Source organism: Sinohyriopsis cumingii, chromosome 15, assembly GCF_028554795.1.
Source record: "Sinohyriopsis cumingii isolate HCF-2022 chromosome 15, ASM2855479v2, whole genome shotgun sequence".
NCBI lineage: Eukaryota > Metazoa > Mollusca > Bivalvia > Unionida > Unionidae > Sinohyriopsis > Sinohyriopsis cumingii.
Genome location: NC_142975.1, coordinates 18735405 through 18759218, shown reverse-complemented (window position 1 = coordinate 18759218; position 23814 = coordinate 18735405). Strand labels below are relative to the sequence as shown.

General features: G+C 39.0%; 1 protein-coding gene across 2 annotated transcripts in view; it reads right to left on the bottom strand.

Annotated features, from left to right (window-relative positions):
* The window catches only part of LOC149781363 (serine/threonine-protein kinase mTOR-like), a 165860-nt gene that overhangs the window by 11924 nt on the left and 130122 nt on the right, over window positions 1–23814 (bottom strand). For both annotated transcript variants that reach the window (XM_089935452.1, XM_089935453.1), the window contains exons 47-51: window positions 23563–23697; window positions 20073–20247; window positions 9945–10080; window positions 7424–7571; window positions 1732–1854 (exon numbers count right to left, since the gene is read on the bottom strand). In XM_089935452.1, the coding sequence (XP_089791578.1) occupies window positions 1732–1854; window positions 7424–7571; window positions 9945–10080; window positions 20073–20247; window positions 23563–23697 (717 nt within the window). The remainder of the gene's footprint in view (window positions 1–1731; window positions 1855–7423; window positions 7572–9944; window positions 10081–20072; window positions 20248–23562; window positions 23698–23814) is intronic.

Sequence of the window (23814 nt, the reverse complement as noted above, 5' to 3'; positions counted from 1 at the left end):
ACAACCTCCCGCTTCTGAGGCGGATGCTCTAACCACTAGGCCACTGGACGGTCATTCATTCAGAGAAATTTTCGCGAAGGCTTACATTTGGTCGTATTCATAGAAAGAGATGAGAGAGATGGTGGAGGGTGAAAACACAAGCAACATTTAAAACAACATTTCCAAAAGGCAGCCTCTTCACAAATGCTAGATTATGTATGCTATTAGTCACAGGTGCCTTACAAAGGGACCAATATAAATCATGCTCCTGGGGCCTTAAACAAGAAACTTGTGCTAGGAAACAAAAGTCACGACAAAATGGGCATTCAGGGGAGATGACACCTCTAAATGACATCACAGAAATCAAATTCCTTCAAGATCTCATGAAACAAGCAACCTCCATAGAAAGCGTGCCTTCCATTCCAATAGTAACTGACGTATTCTTAGACTTTGCCGTCAAGTATACATAAAGGGAGATTACTCTGCCCAACCACCACATAGGTCGGCAGACAACTATTAGTGCCCTTGGCTAAAAGTAGTTATCTGGGAGGGCTGGATTTGTAAGATAGTAATAGTTCTCCTAAGGTATCATGATTGGGTAAGGTAAGAAATTGTGGACATGGAGACAAATGCAAAAAGATTTTATCATAGGAACAATTATATTCATTCAAATGCAGATATGGCTGAAGTTTTATTAATATAAACTATCATCAGAATAAAATGAAAGTTAAGACCCTTAATCAATATGTAGAGAGATAGTTTACTGAACTTCAAATGTAAGTTTTAATTGGTGGGGTGAGGATTAAGCAGATGATAATAATAATAATAATAATAATAGTAATAATAATAATACGATGAAGAAGAAGAAGAAGAAGAAAAAGAAGAAGCAGAAGAAGAAGAAGGGCTGTTCCAGTAAAACATACATAGGATGCAGGGAAGGTACATTCAATTCTTGAGTAGTCACCTACAGATAAGATTTAGAATTATGTATTATTCTGATATGAACTCTTTGAGTAATTCGAGTACCCTAGCATCTACCTTTAAAAATAAAACTTCCTCTCCTGTGCACCAGGTATGTTTAAATGGAAAAGTACTAACAATACTTTATTTTAAGGGGTAATGCCACTAGTTAATAATAAATTATCTTGAGTCTTTCTATTTTGTACAAATATTTAAAGTCAGAAGTTTCATAACCCTATGCAAAAAGTGTAAACATTAATATACACTATATCAGACAGAAAAAATAAAATAAACAAAAGGTCCAGGAACACCTGGTGAATAAACAAGTCATGAGCTTTTATTACATAGCCATTCCGCTATTCTTTTATGTGGCTTCATTGACAAATTTAGATAAACTGTTCCAGACTAATGGTCCTGTTTATACAAAACCTTTTTTAATTTTATTTTTCGATTTTGCAATTTAAATTTTTTGTTGGTATATGCTATGACACAGCTGAACCGCACTTATTCTTTGTGTGAATCAACAATATTTTGAAGATATGGAGGACCGTCTTATACTTAAGCTGAGATTTTCTTAAAAGGTCTTTTCTTTGATTTATAATAATAATCTTAATTGGTCCAAGGCCTGATTGGAATCTGTATCATGTTGACATAGATAATCCTGCATGCCCTTTTCTGGAGTCCGTAAAGCTTGATATGTGGTTTTAACAGCAAGCACTGGACTTGAATACCATTAAGAATAGCTCTATGACTAAATGGACCAAACTTGACTGTGTGACTGATATGACCCACCTCTGAGCTAGGACTCTTGTACCAAAGAATCCTTGCCAGGTCATCTCCCTGAGTATGTTCAAGGGCATGCTCAAATACCTCCACCTTTTCCATCAGAGTCAGGTGATCATAATCAGGTGCCATCTGTATAGACAAGAGATATTGCTGGTTAGATTTATTACACTTTCTTGCTCATCCCAGTTATATTTACTTATTACACACTCTTGCTCATCCTGGTTAGATTTATTACACTTTCTTGCTCATCCCGGTTATATTTACTTATTACACACTCTTGCTCATCCTGGTTAGATTTATTACACTTTCTTGCTCATCCTGGTTATATTTACTTATTACACACTCTTGCTCATCCTGGTTAGATTTACTTAATACACACTTGCTCATCCCGGTTATATTTACTTATTACACTCTTCTCATCACTTATCTCACATATAGATAATTCTAGAAACTTTCTTGACCCATATTTGTTAATCTAGAGTGCAAGAGAATCTAATTAAAACTGGAAATGTCTTGAACATACCTGATATTCATGCCTGAATTACAAAATAATTAATTTGTTTTACCCTTTGGCATTAAGAACCAAGTATCGGAAACAAAACCTTCATTTATCTGATGATGTGAATATAATTTCCTAAAGTGATAACACACATTATTGCCACTAGGCTTATCTTCTGTCTGTCTGTCTGTCTGTCTGTCTGTCTGTCTGTCTCTCTCTCTCTCTCTCTCTCTCTCTCTCTCTCTCTCTATATATATATATATATATATATATATATATATATATATATATATATATATATATATCACCATAAAAATAGTCTATGCTCCATGAAAACTCACTCTAAGCATAATTCTTGCCCAGTGATGGCTCACCATAAGCATGATCCTATGCATCATGAAAGTTTGCTCTAAGATTAAGCTTGTGTCTGATGTAGGCTTACCCAAAGCATGAGCCAGTACAATGTGAAGGCTTACTCTAAAATTTCCTGAAACTCACTGCTGCTTATCCTAAGCACAAGTCAATCCTCTGAAAGAATGAAACTCTCTCCAAGAAGGCTAACTCTTAGTGTCTGCCTTGCACAGTGCTGACTTACCCCAGGCATAAGCATATGTTTTGTGAAGGCTTACTTTTAGCATATGCCTTGCTCAATGTTGACTTACCCCAGGCAAAAGCCTGTTTTGTGAAGGCTTACTCATAGCATATGCCTTGCCCAGTGTTGACTTACCCCAAGCATAAGCCTATGTTTTGTTAAGGCTTGCTGTTAGCATATGCCTTGCATGGTGTGTTGACTAACCCCAAGCATAAGTCGATGTTTTGAGAAGGCTAACTTTCAGCATATGCCATGCCCAGTGTTGACTTACCCCAAGAATAAGCCTATGTTTTGAGAAGGCTTACTTTCAGCATATGCCTTGCCCAGTGTTGACTTACTCCAAGCATAAGCCTGTTTTTTAAGGCTTGCTTTTAGCATATGCTTTGCAAAGTGTTGACCTACCCTAAACAATAAGCCCATGTTTTGTGATGGCTTGCTTTTAGCATATGCCTTGCCAGGTGTCAACTAACCCCAAGCATAAACCTATGTTTTGAGACAGGCTTGCTTTTAGCACATGCCTTGCCCAGTGTTGACTTGCCCCAAGCATAAGCCTATGTTTTCTTAAGGCTTGCTTTTAGCATATGCCTTTCCCAGTGTTGACAGTCTTGCTCAATGATGTCTTTCTCACCCATTAGACAGAATCTAGCTCATTTGCTAATCTTACTTTTATCTCTGGCTGTCTCAACTGTGGTTGTCCACATGCTAGGAACTATTTTTATCGTGGGAAACAACCCTTGTTGTCTTCTACTGTGCCTGATGGAGTCGTTTTAAAATCAAATAAACGGATAGTTTTATATATAAAAAATTATATCAGAAACAAATAGAAAACAAGTGTTCCAGACACAGAGGCTATACACACATCACTGACCACAAAAACCCTCTCTCAACAGCTACTACAAACTGCATGTAACAACCAGAAATGTGTTATCCATATGTTATTCCACATGCAGATTTCCCTGTAGGGTATCCTTGCACTATTAACAGCAACACTTGGTAAATTTCCATGAAATCATGAAGTACAGCTGGGTTATGTGTTTGAGGGGGTACTTCATACATTGGGGGTAATTTTACAATCAATATTGCAAACAGTTTCATCTCCTCCAAAGAAAAGGAGTGAAAATAAAAAGTTATTCTAATTTTAAAAAATTGTCATTTTCCTATGAGATCCATTGATTAAATATAGTAATACTGAAATACTATCAATGATTTTATGTTGCTTTTGTCTCATGCATGGAACTTGTGTACTCTGGACTGACAGGTTGTTCATTAGTCCTCATTAACATATTCATATTAATGCACTTTGTTAACAAAACAATAGCACATGGCTTGGTGCAATACTTATAACACACATATAACTGTTAAATTATTGCTATTTTAGGGGGAGGGGGTAAGTGGCTGATATAACTAGATTTTACTGTGAAGATTATTTAGTTTCATAGAACATTACAACTCCAAATGACCAATACAAATATGTGATGAAATAAAAGTACCTTTTGTTGTTGTTGAGTTTAATTATAGTAGCGTTCGCACAATTGTGCATGTGCCACTTTTTTCTGACTGCACCGCAGCCTGCTAGTTGTTCCTGGGGAAAGGGATGGTGCCACCTCCCCCAGGCTTTTATGGATTCAAGGAACCCTGATAGTTTGGCCTCAATCTGTGGGTCCATAAAGGTCCCTACAGTTGAATGGTTGGCTGTCATTAGTGGGAAGGAGAGCTCGGAAATGGTCCTGCTTGCTTTACATCGCTGGTTTCTTGTTGCATTTGCCTGTTTTTTTTTTTGGTTTTTTTTCTTCTTTAAAATGTTCTAAAAGGAGGAGGGATGTTCTATGCTGTTTATAGAGATTCTTAGTAGATATCATGTATGAAGAGAGATTTTCAAGGTTATTATGGGATTACTAGTCGAGGTGTTTAGGGTGTGTTTCCTACGTTATGTTATTTATAAGTTTTCAGATATTACCTCTTTAAGTTATTTATTAATTGATGTTTATAGAGACTGAATGTTATTTATACTTTATTTAGCAAGAGACCGGAGTCCTAACTGATTACATGGTTTGTTAAGGACATCTAGGACAGGAATCCTAGCTGATTACTCGGTTCGTTAAGGACATCTAGGACATCCGATTTTGCGGTTTCCTTAGTTTTTTATAGGTGCTTCGTAAGTGAATTATTTATTAATACTTTTATAAAATTGAATGATATGTTATGGTTTTTTATGTGGTGGCTTCTAAATTTATTTGGCTAGTTAGTTAGTTACTGGGTCTTTTGGTTTTGTGGGGATAGTAATTATATTTTGTTCCTAAGTCCTGCTGAGTCTATGAATTGATTTATATTTTTATATGCTGATTGTTTATTTTTATTTTAGTCCATAAGTAACTCTGGGTATGTGTGTGGTGATTCAATCTCGTTTTGGTTTTTGACAAATATTTTCCGAGCGGGTTGATATTTTGGGCATATATTGAATACGTGGTGTAGATCTTTGGTGGTCTGGCAGTTAAAGCAGTTAATGGTTGCTGGTTTGGGTCCTATAAACCTTCCAAAACTGCTTGCTAGTTTAGTTTTTCCAGTTATTATCCTGTTTATGGTTTTTTATTCTAAATAGGTACCCTTAGGTAGCTGTATGTTCCTATCTACTTTTTTTTTGGTTTCATGGTGCTTTTTACCTTTTGTGGAGGAGTTCCAAAAATCTTGCCATGTTTGGTCTATATAAGTTTGTGCGAAGCTTATTGCTTCTGTAGAGCTATAGTTAAGCTTGATAGAGTTTTGATCTCCTAGTTTGGTTTTTGCAACTTTGTCTGCTGTTTTGTTGCCAGAGATTCCAATGTGCAACGGTATCCACATGAACTCGACTAATTGATGTGCTGTGGTGATATCGTCGATTATTTGGCATGCTCTGCCAAGGAATTGTTCCCTAGAGTGTGTATTGCGATTTTGGATCGATTTGATAACCCTTAGGGAATCGCTTATAATGACTGCATTAGGTATTTGGTTGTCTTTGATCCATTGTAGTGATTGAAGCATAGCCCAGAATTCAGTGGTGTAAATGGAGCAATAGTCAGGTAATCTGGATCCCGTTTGTATATTGAATTCTGGGATGACTATTGCTGCTGCTGTTCTTGGTGGGTTGTTTGTTTTTGATCCATCGGTATATATTTTAACATAGTCCGGGTATTTTTGGTTGATTTCGTTTACCAGTACAGGTTTTAGTAAGTTTTCTTGTCCTTCTTTATTGCCTAATTTGGTAGCTTCAATGTTAATCCTTAGTGGTTTTTGTAACCATGGTGATTTGTTCTGGTCTGTATTGTTTGTTACCTGTTTTTTTAGTAGAGGTATCTTTTCTCTTAGTTCAAGGATTACTTTGCCACTTGGTGTTATAGGTATGATTTTGGGTTTGAAGACAACTTTACACTTATTTATAGCTATTTTGGTGGGATGGTTGTCTGGGTGGGTATCTAATCGAATGGAGTATCGGAGGAGCAGTTCTTGCCTACGTAATTTTAAGGGTAGTTCTCCTGTTAGTGTTTGTTGTTCTTCTAATGATGTTGAGGGGAGTGTTCCTGTGCATAATAGCAAGGCTTTTCTCTGGATAGTGTCAAGTTTTTGTAGTACAGGCTGCTTAGCCGAGTTATATGCTTGGCAACCGTAATCCAGTTTTGATCTAATTAGGCTTTTATATATCATAAAAGTACCTATTGAATAATGTATGCGTTTATTTTGAACATGAAGGGTTCTTTTCATTTTTTAGTGAAAAAGATGGGACAAGAAAAAAATATCCTACATTGTGGTTTGCAGAGAGACAAGGAAATTATATTATTTTTATCTTAGTTCAGCACAGACTTTCAGGGAGACAAAGTAACCGGGGCCCCGAGTGGCTGAGTGGTCTAAAGTGCTCTCCGTTACGGATCACTGCCATCTCACCTCTGTCTGTGTTCGAGTCTAGGATTCGGCTAATGTGGGTATGTGAGAAAGCTTGCCAGTAGATTCTCATGGGTTGGTGGTTCTTTCCGGGTTCTTCCTCCATCATTAATACTGGCCGCCATGTATAGCCTATCGTGTGCTGAAAAATGGCGTGAAACCCTACAACAACAACAATAACAACAAGACAAAGTAACCCTTCGACTGGAATTTCCTTGTCTGGGTGCAAACCCAAACAGAGATACTATTAATCCTAAGCAAGTGTCCATACTCTATGAAGGCTTGCGGTTTACACTAAGCATAAGCCTTGCCCAAGCTGGGCATACTCCAAGCATAGACCTGTTCCCAATGTTGATTTATTTTAATCTTACACCTGTGCTGTAGGTTTACTTTTGACACAAGTCTTGCCTCATGCTGGCCTACCCTATGCAAGGATCGTTGCTCAATGTTGAGCCACTCCAAGCAAGAACCTGTGCTCAATGTTGGCCTGCCCTATGCCAGGATCTCTGCTCAAGGTTGGCCTACCCTTTGCACGGATCTTTGCTCAATGTTGGCCTACTCTAAGCAAGAACCTGTGCTCAATGTTGGCCTACTCTATGCCAGGATCTCTGCTCAATGTTGGCCTACTCTATGCAAGGATCAGTACTCAATGTTGGCCTACCCTCTGCCAGGATCTGTGCTCAATGTTGGCTTACCCTAAGCATTAGCCTATGCTCAATGTTAAGTAGAATTTTCTTCTTCTCCCTGTAGTCCCTAATGAGGGAGTGCAGTGTGTCACAGTGTGGTACCCAGCCTATCAATCCAGAGTTGGTGGACAATGGGATCACTGAGAACCTCTGTATACTGGAAAATAGACACAATGTTTGATATAATAAGGTTAGGTAACATCAATGATCCAAAAATAAATTTAGCATCAAAGAAAGTAAGGACTTTTTCAAGCTAATAGTTCTTCCTCAAGCTTGCTTAATTTAAATAACTTAGATGTATCTAATAAATTAGGCCTTTCTGTCATAAACCTTTTCTTGATGCCAAATATTACTAAAAGTATTTTAACCAATAAAAGTGGCATTTTTCAATCAGGTAACATTTCCAAGTCTGGAGTAACATTTTGTTTCTGGAAATGTTGAGTTTGGTGACAGAGGTCTGACCTGGTGGTCTGAGTACAAGTTCAATATTAATGTACAAGGAGTTTTGCACATCTACTGCCATGACCTTTTAATTTAAATCAGCCAGCTTAATTTTGTTTGTTCTAAACAAAAAGGAACAATGGAAGTTACATGAGATTCTTTATTCTGCAGTTTTCTGAAATAGAATATTCAATATAAAATATAGTCTAGAGCTATCTGTAAAAGAAACTGGTAAAAATCTTAGTTATTATTTAAGTAATGGGTAAGTTTTTCTGTGTTTTCCATTTGACAAACTGGCATTACCATTAACCTCAAACAATCAGCATCTACATTATTTGTATATAGTATATGAATGACTATTCAAATCTTTCTATGACATAATCAGCATCTACATTATTTGTATATAGTATATGAATGACTATTCAAATCTTTCTATGACATAATCAGCATCTACATTATTTGTATATAGTATATGAATGACTATTCAAATCTTTCTATGACATAATCAGCATCTACATTATTTGTATATAGTATATGAATGACTATTCAAATCTTTCTATGACATAATCAGCATCTACATTATTTGTATATAGTATATGAATGACTATTCAAATCTTTCTATGACATAATCAGCATCTACATTATTTGTATATAGTATATGAATGACTATTCAAATCTTTCTATGACATAATCAGTATCTACATTATTTGTATATAGTATATGAATGACTATTCAAATCTTTCTATGACATAATCAGCATCTACATTATTTGTATATAGTATATGAATGACTATTCAAATCTTTCTATGACATAATCAGCATCTACATTATTTGTATATAGTATATGAATGACTATTCAAATCTTTCTATGACATAATCAGTATCTACATTATTTGTATATAGTATATGAATGACTATTCAAATCTTTCTATGACATAATCAGCATCTACATTATTTGTATATAGTATATGAATGACTATTCAAATCTTTCTATGACATAATCAGTATCCATAAAAAAAATGATCCCACATTACATGCTTGGCTTCACATCTTTAAATTGCTGGTCAGTTTACAGTTCTGCTGAAGATCACACTCAATTTGGTGCAGTTAAGATGTATTAAGTGATCAAAGGTGGCAAATGAAGTCAAAACAACACAGTAAAGGAGCTTTGACTTCAATAAAAATACTACAATTAAATATGACTCCTTTGGTGTTACCATACTGACATACGTAGCTTCATGTGACACATGTTGTGTAAGGGCATCCTGGATTCAGTTTTAAGGTTGTTTAGTGCTTCTTTTCATTACAGCTATACAAGTTCAGCACTGTTTAATTACCCTGCCATACAGCACATAATTTGAGGATGAAAGGGATTGCAAGGGAATAAACTTGGTCAGAAAGTAAACAGTATAAGAGATGCTTTTGTTCATTTACACCACCAACACAGCATCCAGTTTATTCCATGCAAATTTTTAAAGCCTTTATATATTTCCATCAGTGACTATGGATTTGTCTCAATCATTTTATGTTGAAAATATTATCATCTCATCATAATTAAAAATCTGGTATATATATGGGTCAATTACAACTATATTTGAATAGGGGGGAGGCAAAACTAACACACACATATTTGCTTCACCTGATGAATAATGTAGTTTCAAGGCCCCAGATAACTAAGCTGAACTTCTCTACTCCCGATAACAGAATTATAATGAAGACCCACCAGTAATCAAATGGAATCAAAATTAAATTAAAGAATAACAATGATGTCATTTTTTTAATACAAGAACTGTATTTGAGATTCACAGATACAAACATCATTTTAATATGAAAAGAATGCATAGCAAATGGGCAAGGCCTATCTATAAGTAAAACTTTTTTCCTAAAGAAAACAAATGGAAATCCTCTGCTCAGATCCTCAAGTGCTTTAACATTAATTTCCATTTATATAAAAATAACTCTGACTGCAATAAAACATTTATTAAAAATATAATTTTTCCACTTCATTTACATATGTGCCAGAATGCAATAATAGTACCATTAGCAATAACTGGAATAAATTAGAAACCATACTAGTTTTCAGTCTTACGTCAAGTTCCTGCGGAATGTCTCAGAGTTGTTGAGAAGTAGGGAGTTGACCAGTCCAAAAAGCTGCATGACTCTCTCATCCTGACGTAGGTCCTCATGACCCTTCAAAAGGAACATGTATTCCTGACCATTGCTCCCTGCAAATAACAGACAGAAAATTCACACAAGGAACATGTATTCCTGACCATTGCTCCCTGCAAATAACAGACAGAAAATTCACACAAGGAACATATTCCTGACCATTGCTCCCTGCAAATAACAGACAGAAAATTCAAACAAGGAACATGTATTCCTAACTATTGCTCCCTGCAAATAACAGACAGAAAATTCAAAGAAGGAACATGTATTCCTGACCATTGCTCCCTACAAATAACAGACAGAAAATTCAAAAGGAACACGTATTCCTGACCATTGCTCCCTGCAAATAACTGACAGAAAATTCACACAAGGTTGGCAAGCAATTTAAAAGTGAATTATTTGATAATGTTTTGGAATCTTAGTTCAGTTAAGTGTTCATTTCATATCCAAGATCAATTAGGTCTTGTTTTTTAAACTCCTTCATAAAAAGTGCAGATATGATGGTGGTCAGCTATGTACCACTTTGATTCAAAACCAGTATAGTTGGAAGTAATTACAGGTAAATTCCATGTCAATGTCATCTTTCACATGAGAAAATACTGATCACAAATTTCATGATGGCCACGATAGTGTCATCTTTGAAGTCAGATAAACATCAGTTACATATTGCTACAATGGTGTCTTAGTGAAAACCAAATGCCAGTAAGTCCCTCCTTTCAGTGGAAGCAGCCATATAAAGAATTTCTGGATGGCAATCAAGGCAGCCATTTTAGAATATCAATCCAATTTTCATATAGAAATATATCAATATCATAAGAAAGCTTTGTTGTTTAAAATATTGGTATGGCCATATATTTTGAAGAAAGCAGCTTGTAATGAGATTTTTCAAATCCTGAAAGGTCACATTGGCATCATTTTCATTTAGCGATAAGCATTTTTAGTATAAAAAAACTGTTGCTATGAATTTCCCTTCAAGAGTTGTAGTGATAACAAGACTTTCAAGATAGCCACCATTGATCAGCTAGACATTATTAAAATGTCTTCTAGTCAAATATGATCAGTATGAGTAGCAATAACAAGATATTCAAGATGACAACCACTGCAGATATATTGGATGTCTGACAAGCACCATTTTCATTCTGGACCAACTGGGCATAAAAAGGTCATAAACCCTATGTCACTATGACCATATTTAAGCACAAGCACAGAAAACAAGAATTTCAAGACTGACATATTGGATGACATAATGGCAATGTGTTCATTTAGGACCATGTGCATATGACCATCTGTTCAGGATAAGTTACAATCACAAGATTTTCAAGCTAGTCATCATGACAGTCATACAACCAGCCATTCAGGATGAATCATATTTTCAAGATGGCCACCATAGCTGCCATAATGGACGTTAAATTGGCACCATTTTCATTTAGGATCAGCTAGACATATAAAAAAAAGCAAATTTTTAGTAAATTGTGTTTCTCCGAGAATACTTACCCGATCACATTAACGTTAGGGATATAAGCCTGCTATCTCTTGAATCCAGCCCTACTAAAAGACGAAAATTCGTCTTTTCGGTCTATCTCATATAGACCAAAGGGCAATAACTCTTGCCCCTTACCTCCCCTTGCCACCGCCAGGTGTCACTAGTTTTTTAAGCTGAGTGATATATATTATATGAGGATGCTTGCATAGCGGGGTGGTTGGGAGGGTTTTTAAGTAATGTGATTGGGTAAGTATTCTCGAAGAAACACAATTTACTAAAAATTTGCTTTCTCCTTCAAATATGTTCCCCGATTACATTAACGTTAGGAGAATAAGTAATAGGAGGAGGGAATGCTGAGCATCCTACCTCCACTCCGGGTACCTTCTAGGGAATGATAACTGGATTCCCCATTTGAACGATAACCTGTTCTCCTAATTTCATCAGCAACACAGCCTAGGGTCCCGTTATATGTGACCCCTATATACGGTTAAGAAGATAGTTATTGAAATCTTCTTACCTACGAAATTTCACTGGCGAATCCAGTGGTCATCTGGGCTGCCGACACCGGACCTACCAGATTCAAGGTTTGCCTCTGCGAAGCCAAATCTCTGAGATAAAAACTGGAGAAGGTTGACTCTGCATGCCAGCCAACAGCTTCTATTATATCTTGGATCGAAACATTGCGTTTGAATGCCAGGCTCGCCGAGATTGCTCTAATCTCATGAGCCGTAATCTTCATGAGGCGACTCTGATCTTGTAAGACCTCAGAGTACGCTGAGCGTATAACCCACTTCAGCCATGAAGTGAGGGCTTGAGGGGTGATATCCCGTTTACCAGCTTTGACCGAAGAAAGATGCGCTTACGCGTGTCCCGACATGCCTCTGTGCGTTTTAAATAGTGCTTGAGTGCACGAACAGGATCTTGCATGGCTGCTGCTCTTGACTTATCTATGGAAGAGAGCGAGCGAATGATGATTCTTTGATTGCCAATGGATGGTAACCTATTTTTGGCTACAAAGCCTGGTTGCATCAGGAGGACCACCGAACCATCTGATCTGAACTGAAGAAAGTTTGGGTTACTGGAAAGGGCATGTAACTCGCTCACCCTGCATGCTGAAGCTAAGGCTATCAAGAAACATGTTTTGTATGATAGTAGCTTTAACGAAGTGTGGGCTAAAGGTTCAAATTTGTCTGAATTGAGCCATGTTAAAACCCAGGAGAGATTCCATTTTGGAAACAGGGTGAGGAATTTTGGTCGATTGAAATCAAAATTGGCTAAAAGATCGAACAGATCTTTGTTATGCCCAATATCATATCTACCATGATGGCGGAATGTGTCTGATATCATGGAGCGGTAGCCTTTGATAGTAACTGGGGCCAACTGTTTCTCCTCGAAAAACCAGAGAAAAAAGTTGGTCAGTTGAGGGATTGAGACACTCAAAGGGATGATGTTATTGATATGGCACCAGTCCCTGAAAACATGCCACTTTCCCTCGTAAGCCTTCAGAGTGGAGGGTCTTCTTGCTCTTGAGATTCTCTCCACAATCGAAGGTTTAAATTGTTTGTCTCGCAAGGCTGCCCGGACAAGAGCCTTAAGCGTGAAGAAGAAGACGGTCCAGGCAGGGGTGGAACACCTGTGACCACGGTTGTTTGAGAAGATTTGGGCTGGTTGAATCTTCCTGGGTAGATCTATCGCTAGCTCGAGTAGATCGGTGACCCAGGACTTGTTCCATCTGAGAGGGGCAATCAGAATCATCCGACAGTTCTGACCCCTTAACCTCTGGATTATTTTCGGTACCAAAACCGTGGGAGGGTAGGCGAATGCCCACAACCCCTCCCAGCTGATTGACAGATCATCCACGGCCCAAGCCTCTGGGTCTGGAACCAGAGAGACGAAGGTGGGCAACTTGCGATTCCACCTTGTCGCAAAAAGATCGATCATTGGACGCCCCCAAAGTGTGCAAATCCGAGAAAGACTGATTGATGGAGTGACCATTCCGTGTGAATGACTTGACCTTTCCTTGATAGAGTGTCGGCCAAGACATTGAGTCTGCCGGGAATGTGTCTGATTTGTACGTTGTTGTGGAGGTTGTCGCACCAACGTAGAAACTGCCAGATCAGAATGCCCAGGTCTGGTGATTTGGTGCCCCCTTGTTTTATGGAGGTAAGTCACCACCACAGAGTTGTCTGACATAATGAGGACAGTTTTTCCTGAGAGTTGATCCTTCCAGAAATGAAAGGCATTGATGACAGCCTTCATTTCTAAAAGGTTGATGTGGAGAGGCCTCTTCCCTGGCTCCCACGTGCCGCTGACTGTAGCGAAGTCCGGCAACAGGTGGGCACCCCAACCATATGTACTGGCGTCGGTACATACCGTTATCTCCGCTTGGGGCATCTCCAGAGGAATCCCCGTGGACAGCCAACCAGGGTTGTGCCACTGATGCAGGAACAATCGTATCTCAGGCGTGATCATTATTGTTTGATTGCGGAGACTTGAAAAGGGACGCCATTGTGCCAGTAACATCATTTGTAAGGGACGCATAAAAAGACGGCCAAGCGGGATCAAGTCCGCCGCCGCATTGAATAATCCGAGGAGTTGCAAGAATTCTCTCGCTGAAATCCACATCCTGTTGGAAATGGACTCGATGAGTTCGATGATCCGGATTACGTGAGCGCGAGGAAGCCGTACCAGATTCAGATCGGTGAGAAACTCCATACCCAGATGGACAAAATGCTGGGATGGACGGAGATCGGACTTTTCCCAGTTCACGAGAAAGCCTAGATGATCTAAAAGTGCTAAATGATCGTTTCTGCATTTGAGCAGAATAGAACTTACCATATGTTTCTGGAGGATGTCGTCCAAGTACACTGCCATCCCTGTAGATGAAGTCGAGCAGAACAGGGTGACGACGCAATCCATAAACTTGGTGAAAGCCCAAGGGCTGATGTTGAGGCCAAAGGGTAGGACCTGGAACTGATAAACCGTGTCGCGGTAAGCAAATCGGAGAAATTTCCGTGACACGGGTTGGATAGGGACATGAAAATATGCATCGGTCATATCTAGACTGACGGCATACTCATCCCGCCGGATGGAAAGACGGATTGATCTCGCCGTATCCATCTTGAATTTTGGTGGTAAAATGTATTGGTTGAGGCGACTCAGGTCGATGATCGGCCTCAACTTGCCTTTTGTCTTCTGGATAAGAAACAGCCTGGAATAAAACCCTGGCGATTGCGGTTTTTTTCACAATCTCCACCGCCCGTTTTTCTATGAGCGACCGTATCTCCTGTTGTAGAAAGGTATCCTTCTCCCGATTGGACGGTACGTCCGTGAAGAGGGGAGAGGAGGACAGGGAAGGGGGTTGGATAAATGAAATCCGAAGTCCCTCCAAAATGACCTGGATCACCCAATCGTTCTGAGGAAAAAAGGTGGTCCAGTGGTCCTGAAATTGCAGGAGGCAGCTGCCCACAGTTAGGCTGTCCGTGGGTGGTGGAGAGGGTATGTCAATTTTTAGAGTTAGGAGGCTTGAAGACGGAGAAACTTTGTTTCTTACCGCCTCTGTTAGGTTGCCCCCTAGCTTGATTAGACTGTTGTCTCCTGGCATTGGGTTGGGATCTATACTGCACATTTGATTGTAAGGATCCCTTGTCCCTGGTCCGCCAATCATCCCTCCGCTGTGGCAGGAACTGATTTTTTCTAAATGCCTGCAAGGGCAGCGAGTTGGAGGGACAGTTCCTGAGCTGCCTGCTTCCGAACTTCTTCAGTTTTTCCTCCAAAAAGTAAAGGCGACCCAAACGGAGTCATCTGTAAAGCCAGAGTATGATGGGGCTTGAGCGACATGGACCGCAGACATGCGACACGTCGTATCAGGTCTAAGTTGGCAGAAGCAGTCAATGCATTAGCCATGGAATGGTGAGCTGTCCTGTTAATAACTCTAGCAATCCTGGCCGTCGCTTCCCAAGCATGGTCATTGTCGGATTTTTATGCGAGTCGGAAAAATGGCTAATGAAGCCAAGTCTAACACTGAAGACGTAAGTCATGTTTGGTCGGACCGTTTTAGCAATAGGGTCCCCATGCTGGGACAGCCGGACAGCCGGTGACGTAGAGGTTGTATAAAGAAATGGATCCGATGGATCCGGTAAAAACCCCATGCATCCTGACTTACAGGCCTGAAGACCATGCTCGGACATGCGGGGGGACTTACGCCCACTGGGCAGCCTAAAATTGGGGGAACATTCCCCCAAAGAGTCAGAAAAAGCTGTGGAAGCGAGCGAGGGAAATAAGGGTAATATCTGGCCTGATGTCAATAGCTGCGTCGTCGTTTCCTGGACCAAACGATGCATCTGTTCAAAGTTGGACTGTTGTACCCTGTCAACATTATTTTCCTCCATTGCCGCTGATGTTACTGTGGCTGACGGTTGCAAACGACGAACTTTAGGTGGAGGGGGGGACCCCAACGTCCCCCACAAGGCTCGCAATGGAGGCTGTCTTCGGATGTATACCGAGGACATCAATGCTATCTTTCTTCGACTTATTCCGTCTACCCTCCCTTTTGCTGCCTTCTGGACTACATCAGCCAACGTTTGCTCTGTCCAAGTATTACACACACTGCATGGTATAGATGATGTACACTTGGTACATACAATACAAGAGTCATGGTTGTCTTCTTTTGCTTCGAACTTTTTGCATTTCATGCATTTGGTTGACATTTCTACCGAAACGACACAAGAAAAGAAAACAAAGCACAAATTATCAATTCAGCATGTTATTAATTCACTAATACTACAACCGTTACTAACGGAGTAAGCAAAATTAGTCAGTGTCGCGTTAACTCGTAATTGACAACACTAGTTCCGCGATAGCGTGTGTAACATGGTCTTCAGTAAACGAAATCTGTAAGGGTGACAAAGTCACTCAATTTTGAAAAAAATTGTTAAAATAATGTATACAACCTGCAGAAGAATGATTGTCCAACACAATAAATCCAAATTTAACTTCGGATGGTCCAATTTAACACTAAGATGGCTTGGATTGTTTGGAGGTATAATGTACGTGTTATCAGTACAAGCGAAGCTTAAAAACTAGTGACACCTGGCGGTGGCAAGGGGAGGTAAGGGGCAAGAGTTATTGCCCTTTGGTCTATATGAGCTAGACCGAAAAGACGAATTTTCGTCTTTTAGTAGGGCTGGATTCGAGAGGTAGCAGGCTTATATCCCTAACATTAATGTGATCGGGGAATGTATTTGAAGGAGAAAAGTCTTTTGGTCAAAACCTATATCAATATAATCATTCATTCAGGAATAGCAATAAAATATGTTCATTGTTGTTGTTGTGGGGTTTAACGCCATTTTTCAGCACATGATAGGCTATGCATGGCAGCCAGTATTAATGATGGAGGAAGAACCCACTAAAACCCCGGGAAGAACCACTGACCCACGAGAAGCTACTGGCAAGCTTTCTCACATACCCACATCGGCCGAATCCTAGACTTGAACCCATGCAGACAGAGGTGAGATGGCAGTGATCCATAAAGGAAAGTGCTTTAGACCACTTGGCCACTATGGGGCCCCAAAAATTGTTCGTGATGGTGACACCATGGCAGCAAAATTGCATGTCAGATTGGCACTGTTTTCATTTAAGACCAACTAGACATCACATAAAGTTTTTCATGAAATCCCTGTTCTGATAAGTCTTTCCAAGATTAACAAGATTTTCAAAATGGCCATCATGGTAGCCATATTGGATGTAAATTCAGCACCATTTTCATCTAGAATTGGGTTCTGATTTGTTGGTTTCAATGGCACTTTTAACAAATTACAGGCTATATCATGCCAATGAAATAGGAGATAATTGTCATTGTTGTTGTTGTTATTGTTGTTGTAGGGTTTAACGCCATTTTTCAGCACACGATAGGCTATACATGGCGGTCAGTATTAATAGTGGAGGAAGAACCCGGGAAAACCCTGGAAAGAACCACTGACCCTCGAGAAGCTACTGGCAAGCTTTCTCACATACCCACATTGGCCGAATCCGAGACTTGAACCCACGCAGACAGAGGTGAGATGGCAGTAATCCATAACGGAGAGCACTTTAGACCACTTGGCCACTTGGGGCCCTGGAGATAATTGTCTTTCCCAAGGGCACAATGAAGTGGTCAACCAGGGCAGGCATTAAACATGCAACCTTAGGATTACGAATTCAAAGCTCTACCAGTTCAGCTACTGTGGCTCTGTTTCATACAGAGGCAATAAGACATGTGAATTGAAAAATCTCTTCAATGTGACCCATCTATCCAGATGGCTGCCATATTGGCTATATTGGAGGTTAGAATGGCATAATTTAAATTTAGGACTAACCAGACAGCATAAGATGATAACTTTTGATTAAAATTCCGAGATGATAAACACCATCCATACAGGAGAGGTAGCTGTAACAGGATGTTCAAGATGGTGGCCATATTCGATGTAAAATTGGCACCATTTTTGTTTAGGTCGGGTGATTTTTGGTTTTGTTTCTTTTAAAGGCATGTTTAACACATTATTGGCCATATCTTGCCAAGGAAATGGGAGCTAATGACTTTCTACAGGACACTCAAAAACAGTTAACCGCAGAAGGTATCACACCTATGCTATACCGATTGATCTATCATAGTTCCTTTCATTTAGGACCAAGAAGATATCATATGGTGTCTTTTGTGAAAACCCCATGTCCATGTGACTATCCATCAAAGAGTACTGATTGAAAGAACTACAAGATGGCTGTCATAGTGGACATAATGGAGGCCAGACTAAAGATTAGGCAATATACAAAGTCTTCATTATTATTATTATTATTATACTGGACATAATGGAGCCCATTACAAGATGGCTGTCATAGTGGACATAATGGAGGCCAGACTGGCTTCATTTTCATTATATAGGGCCTTATATATACAGGATTTAACTAACAGAGCTAAAAACAGAAAGTCACTTGCAAGTGAAAATATGATGACATTCACCTTGTGCTGGCATGGCTGAGTTAACACATTCAGATGCATCCATATGCCAATTTTCATTAGTGAAGATTAAATATGGTACCGCATATATTTAAGGTGTGACAAATGAATTGCTGAAATTTAAAAGTCACTCAAGCATGAAAATTAGGTTACAGTGACCTAGTTCTGGTATGGTTATATTATTTTCTTTCAGATGTAATCAAAAACCAAATGGTGAAATAGAGTCCAAGATAATGAGAGTCTAACATACAGAAAGCAGAAACTACAAAGTCACTCAAGCATTAAAGTTAGGTCACAATGACAGTTTTTGTATAGTTGTGTTTGTGTGATTTGGATTTTTAATGTAATTTTAATAAAATTTCAATCATATCGCTAAGATGTCTGCAGTGTGACAGTTTATTGTGATGTCTAGCACTGGGGCATCATGCTGAAGACATCATCCCGACACCAGGCCAACCAGTCCTGGCACTAACTTCTTAATGGTGAGCATTAAACAAGGCAGCTGCTAGTACAATTTTTGTAAGTCTTTGGTACAACTTGGCCAGGGTTTGAACCTGCGACCTCCTGCATCCGAGGCAAAGGATCTAACCACTAGGCCACTGGAGCAGTTTTTGCATGGTTGAGTTACTTTCACCCAGATGTATATGCATACCAATTTGTTTGAGTATAGGTGACCAATATACTCAAGATGTAACAAACAAAATAACTGAAAATACAAAAAATTCATCCTAGATGCATCCACACACCATTTTTTGTACGTTCAGTTGAAATAGGGCATGAGTTAGTGAGAGACCCATTAATTATTAAGCAGGAAATGTATGAACCAACGAATATATGAATTACAGGCAAAACACCACATTACCTACCAATGTAGCCTCCAAGGGATAAAATATTGTCCTTTTGCAGATTACTAAATCTGCATTTCATAGACTACTAAATCTGACCAATATTTATCGTTCTATACACCTTACAGTTAAATTTTTAAAACTTATTCTGTCAAATGAATTTTCCATCTGGTAAATGGTGTTAAGCGTAAAATCTAATTTTGTCAATGAAAGTTGTTGCTTCTTTAACATTCAAGCAAGAGAGAGAGACAGAGAGAGAGAGACAGACAGAGAGAAAGAGAGAATACGTGTTCAAACACAATTAATGTTCATGTGCTAAATATCAACCCACTAATAATTATTTATTAATAATAACCCATTTATAATTATTCATTAATAATAACCCATTGGAATAATACTCGCACTTAGTGTTGACACTGCATGACACTTTATTAAGGATCCATTATAGTATAAGTGCTTGTTCAGTCTGTGTGAAAATGACAGCATACAACATAGATGGCCATAATCAGAACTGAGGAAATATGAATAACAAGGGAAACTATTTCTCAGATGTTTCTGACAATCTTTGACCAATTTACACTGAAGCAGTAAAATCCCATAAACAGTGAAATGATAAAATGTGACATCATAAAAGATAATTACTTTTGGCCATCCCAAAACATAGTGTAAAGATGGTACTCAAAGAATCACAAATATGTAGGAAATCATCAATATACACTTGGTACCCACCAAAAATGCTGAGTTTTCTGGGCCTCTGTTTGGAGGTGATCACCTGCAGGGAACTCTGGACTTTCTTGATCCTGATGACCGGTTGACTGGGATCATATGTTCCTGGAACTGCCAACTCCAGGTCCTGACATCTCAGTAGCTTCGGGGATACATACTGCAGTTCAAGGGAGGTTAACTGCAAGGGAATAAATTACTGGCAAATGAGAAAGAAAGCAACATATTTTAGTGTGTGTATTGCACACCCCAATTTTCAACCCAGAATGAGGATTAAAAAACCCAGCAATAATTTAGTTCAGCCATATAATGCACATTCGATATAATACCATTTAAATCTCAATAATTTAACTCCTTTCACTGTAGTGTCACAACAGTCAGCCAATTTGCACAGATCATCCTTTGTTCTATGATATTTGATTTGTTTTCAATAAATCAGTGCCTCACTGTTTCCCTGGTCGGTCTTTCCTGTAATTACACGGCAACTGATCATTGCCCATGATGTTTTACAGATGTCATAAAATAAAGAAAAATAAAAATGATAATACTGACTTAATGGCTACTCCTTAAAAGGGTCGTTTTTAGGTTTGACTTGTTGCATCAAATTCCTCAAGTTCCTCTTGACCTGTCATCACTCTGGCCATTACTGCACAACAGTTCTCATCTTTATCTTTTCCTCATTTTCTGGGTGGTGTTCATGCTCAGCATCTTCTTTCATGGCTTTGATTTTATTTGAGATGCAGTACTTTTTGAAGGCATGGATGATGATGCTCGGATGCATCTACTATCCATTGGCAGATGTAAGTCTGCTTGGATGCATCTACTATCCACTGGCAGATGTAAGTCAGCTTGGATGCATCCACTATCCACTAGCAGATGTAAGTCTGCTTGGATGTATCCACTATCCACTGGCAGATGTAAGTCAGCTTGGATGCATCCACTATCCACTGGCAGATTAAGTCAGCTTGGATGCATCCACTATCCAATGGCAGATGTAAGTCTGCTTGGGTGTATCCACTATCCACTGGCACTATCCACTGGCAGATGTAAGTCAGCTTGGATACATCCACTATCCACTGGCAGATGTAAGTCAGCTTGGATGCATCCACCATCCACTGGCAGATGTAAGTCAGCCTGGATGCATCCCCTATCCACTGGCAGATGTAAGTCAGCTTGGATGTATCCACTATCCACTGGCAGATGTACGACAGCTTGGATGCATCCACTATCCACTGGAAGATGTAAGTCAGCTTGGATGCATCCAATATCCACTGGCAGATGTAAGTCAGCTTGGATGTATCCACTATCCACTGGCAGATGTAAGACAGCTTGGATGCATCCCCTATCCACTGGCAGATGTAAGTCAGCTTGGATGCATCCACTATCCACTGGCAGATTTAAGCCAGCTTCAGTTTCCTCATTCTACCTGAAGGCATAAATGTGTGTAAGTCAAAAGCATACCACTCAGTCCATTTTTTCTGAGCAGTGTTTCATTGGCTTGATTATCCTGACATCAAAGAGCTGGAACAATGATGTCATACCACCAAAAGTCTTTTTCTGGTATAACTACCTGGCCAGCTTCCCTATACATTCTTTATCCAGTATCAATGTTTCACCTGTCCATCACTTCCACAGGCAGCTGACAGGATCCACTTTGGCCAGACTGCGCCCTTCAGAAGTACCTTCCTCTTGAAAATAACAAGGGGGGGGGGGTCTACTATCTGTGGTAAAGACTAGCATGAATTTTAAACAATTTTTCTCCATCCTCTGCCTGCTTTGTCCACTGCATTTTCCTCAGTGATTTTTTTCCCTTCTTCTCCACTCCTTAACAGATGACACTCCTAGACTGAAAAGTAGCTCTGTTGCCATATGATTTTGCATAATGTAAGGATGATAAGCTTGTCTACTGCAGTGTACAAAGTTTCTTACATGACCTATGTTGATACCCTGCTTGTATTGATTCAACATGGAACCCACGATGCTATGTGAAAGTTCAGGTCCAATATTTACAATTACTCTATCATGATACTTATAAAATGTATCTAAGTGTTTACATTATATCTCAGTACACACGAAAGAACTTACCAAGACAGTGTATCATAATTATGTTTGACACATCAAAGCCTTAGCCAGTGATGATTGCCTTTAAAAACATCACAAGAGTCAATAAATCAATAAAACATTGATTACTGTACTGTAACAAGGAATATCAAAATGGTTTTAAATGAGAAATAAAACAAAGAATCAAGTTGAGTTTCTAATGAAAAGTAAATAAAATACAAATTTACAATGAAAAATCATTGTAATTATGTTAGGCACATCAAAGCTTTAACTGTTGCAGATTACTCTGAAATAGACCTTAATGAGTCAATGAAGCACTGATCACTGTATAATCATAAATATTAAATAGTGTCATCTATGATGGCAAAATCAACTAAGAATCAAATTTACTTTCCAAAGGGATAAAAAAAAAACTATTTGCCAATTTCATGCATAAACATATTATTTTGTTTCATGATATGTGTCAATGTTATCATAACAGACAAACCAGACGTAGAGAAGATGTACCTTAATTATGCCTCTCATGAGAACATTAATGCTGCCTGAATTCTAAATATTGCATTTTAATTCAACCATTACATAGGAATGGGGTCTATGTAGACTGAAACTCTGTGCTCGGGATTTCTATAGTTATTCCTGCTGCCAGCCATGTCATCATGGCACTCAAGCCATGTTTGATTTCAGATCTGTTGATCTAAACAACCCAAAGCTAGGTGCCATTGTGCTAGGAGAACCATCTGCAGTGGGCACATGTGAAGACAGCCAAGACAAAGGTCACCACTGCGCTGGGCAGGCAGAGGAGTTGATTCATATTTCTGCTGTTTCGTACAGTCCATGTGACTTTGAATTTGCACCACTTAACTTTAGTTTATTATGCGTTTTTTTATATGTTGTCTCAAAAAAATAACTTTCACAAAAATGAATATGACTTGCATATTTAACGTATGCACTTGTCTTTTTTCTCGATCATTTATGGATTTCACATGTGCAAATTTGCAAGCTCTTCAAAACTGCAGAAGATAATCATGAGATATGCTTTATATGCTCTAAATGTTCAATGTCACACCCATGCATTGTGTGCATGTACTAAATATTCATTGCTACACTCACGCAGTGTGTGCGCATGTACTAAATGTTCATTGTCACACCCATGCATTGTGTGCATGTACTAAATATTCACTGCTACACTCATGCAGTGTGTGTGCATATACTAAATGTTCATTGTCACACCCATGCATTGTGTGCATGTACTAAATATTCATTGTCACACCCATGTATTGTGTGCATGTACTAAATATTCATTGCTATACTCACGCAGTGTGTGTGCATGTACTAAATATTCATTGCTACACTCACGCAGTGTATGATGTTTGTTTGTAATGTGTGCTTGTTTACTGATTACTTTTTGTATGTTTGTTCAGTGGTTGATTACTACCTGTGGCAGTTGTTTGGAGATCCTCCTAAAGACATGGTAATACAGGTCCCAGGCCTGGGTTAGATCCTTTACATTACCATGTCTCTGGTACTTCTTACACCATTCCTGGGCCTCCATCAGGTCTCGTCCATATGCCTGCAAAACAACCAACATAATACAGGTATATGGGGAGTTGGGGGAGGGGGTCTTTTGGGGAGGGGACTAAAACTGGCTCATAGACTATTATGCAATATATAAAAATTATGCAGATTC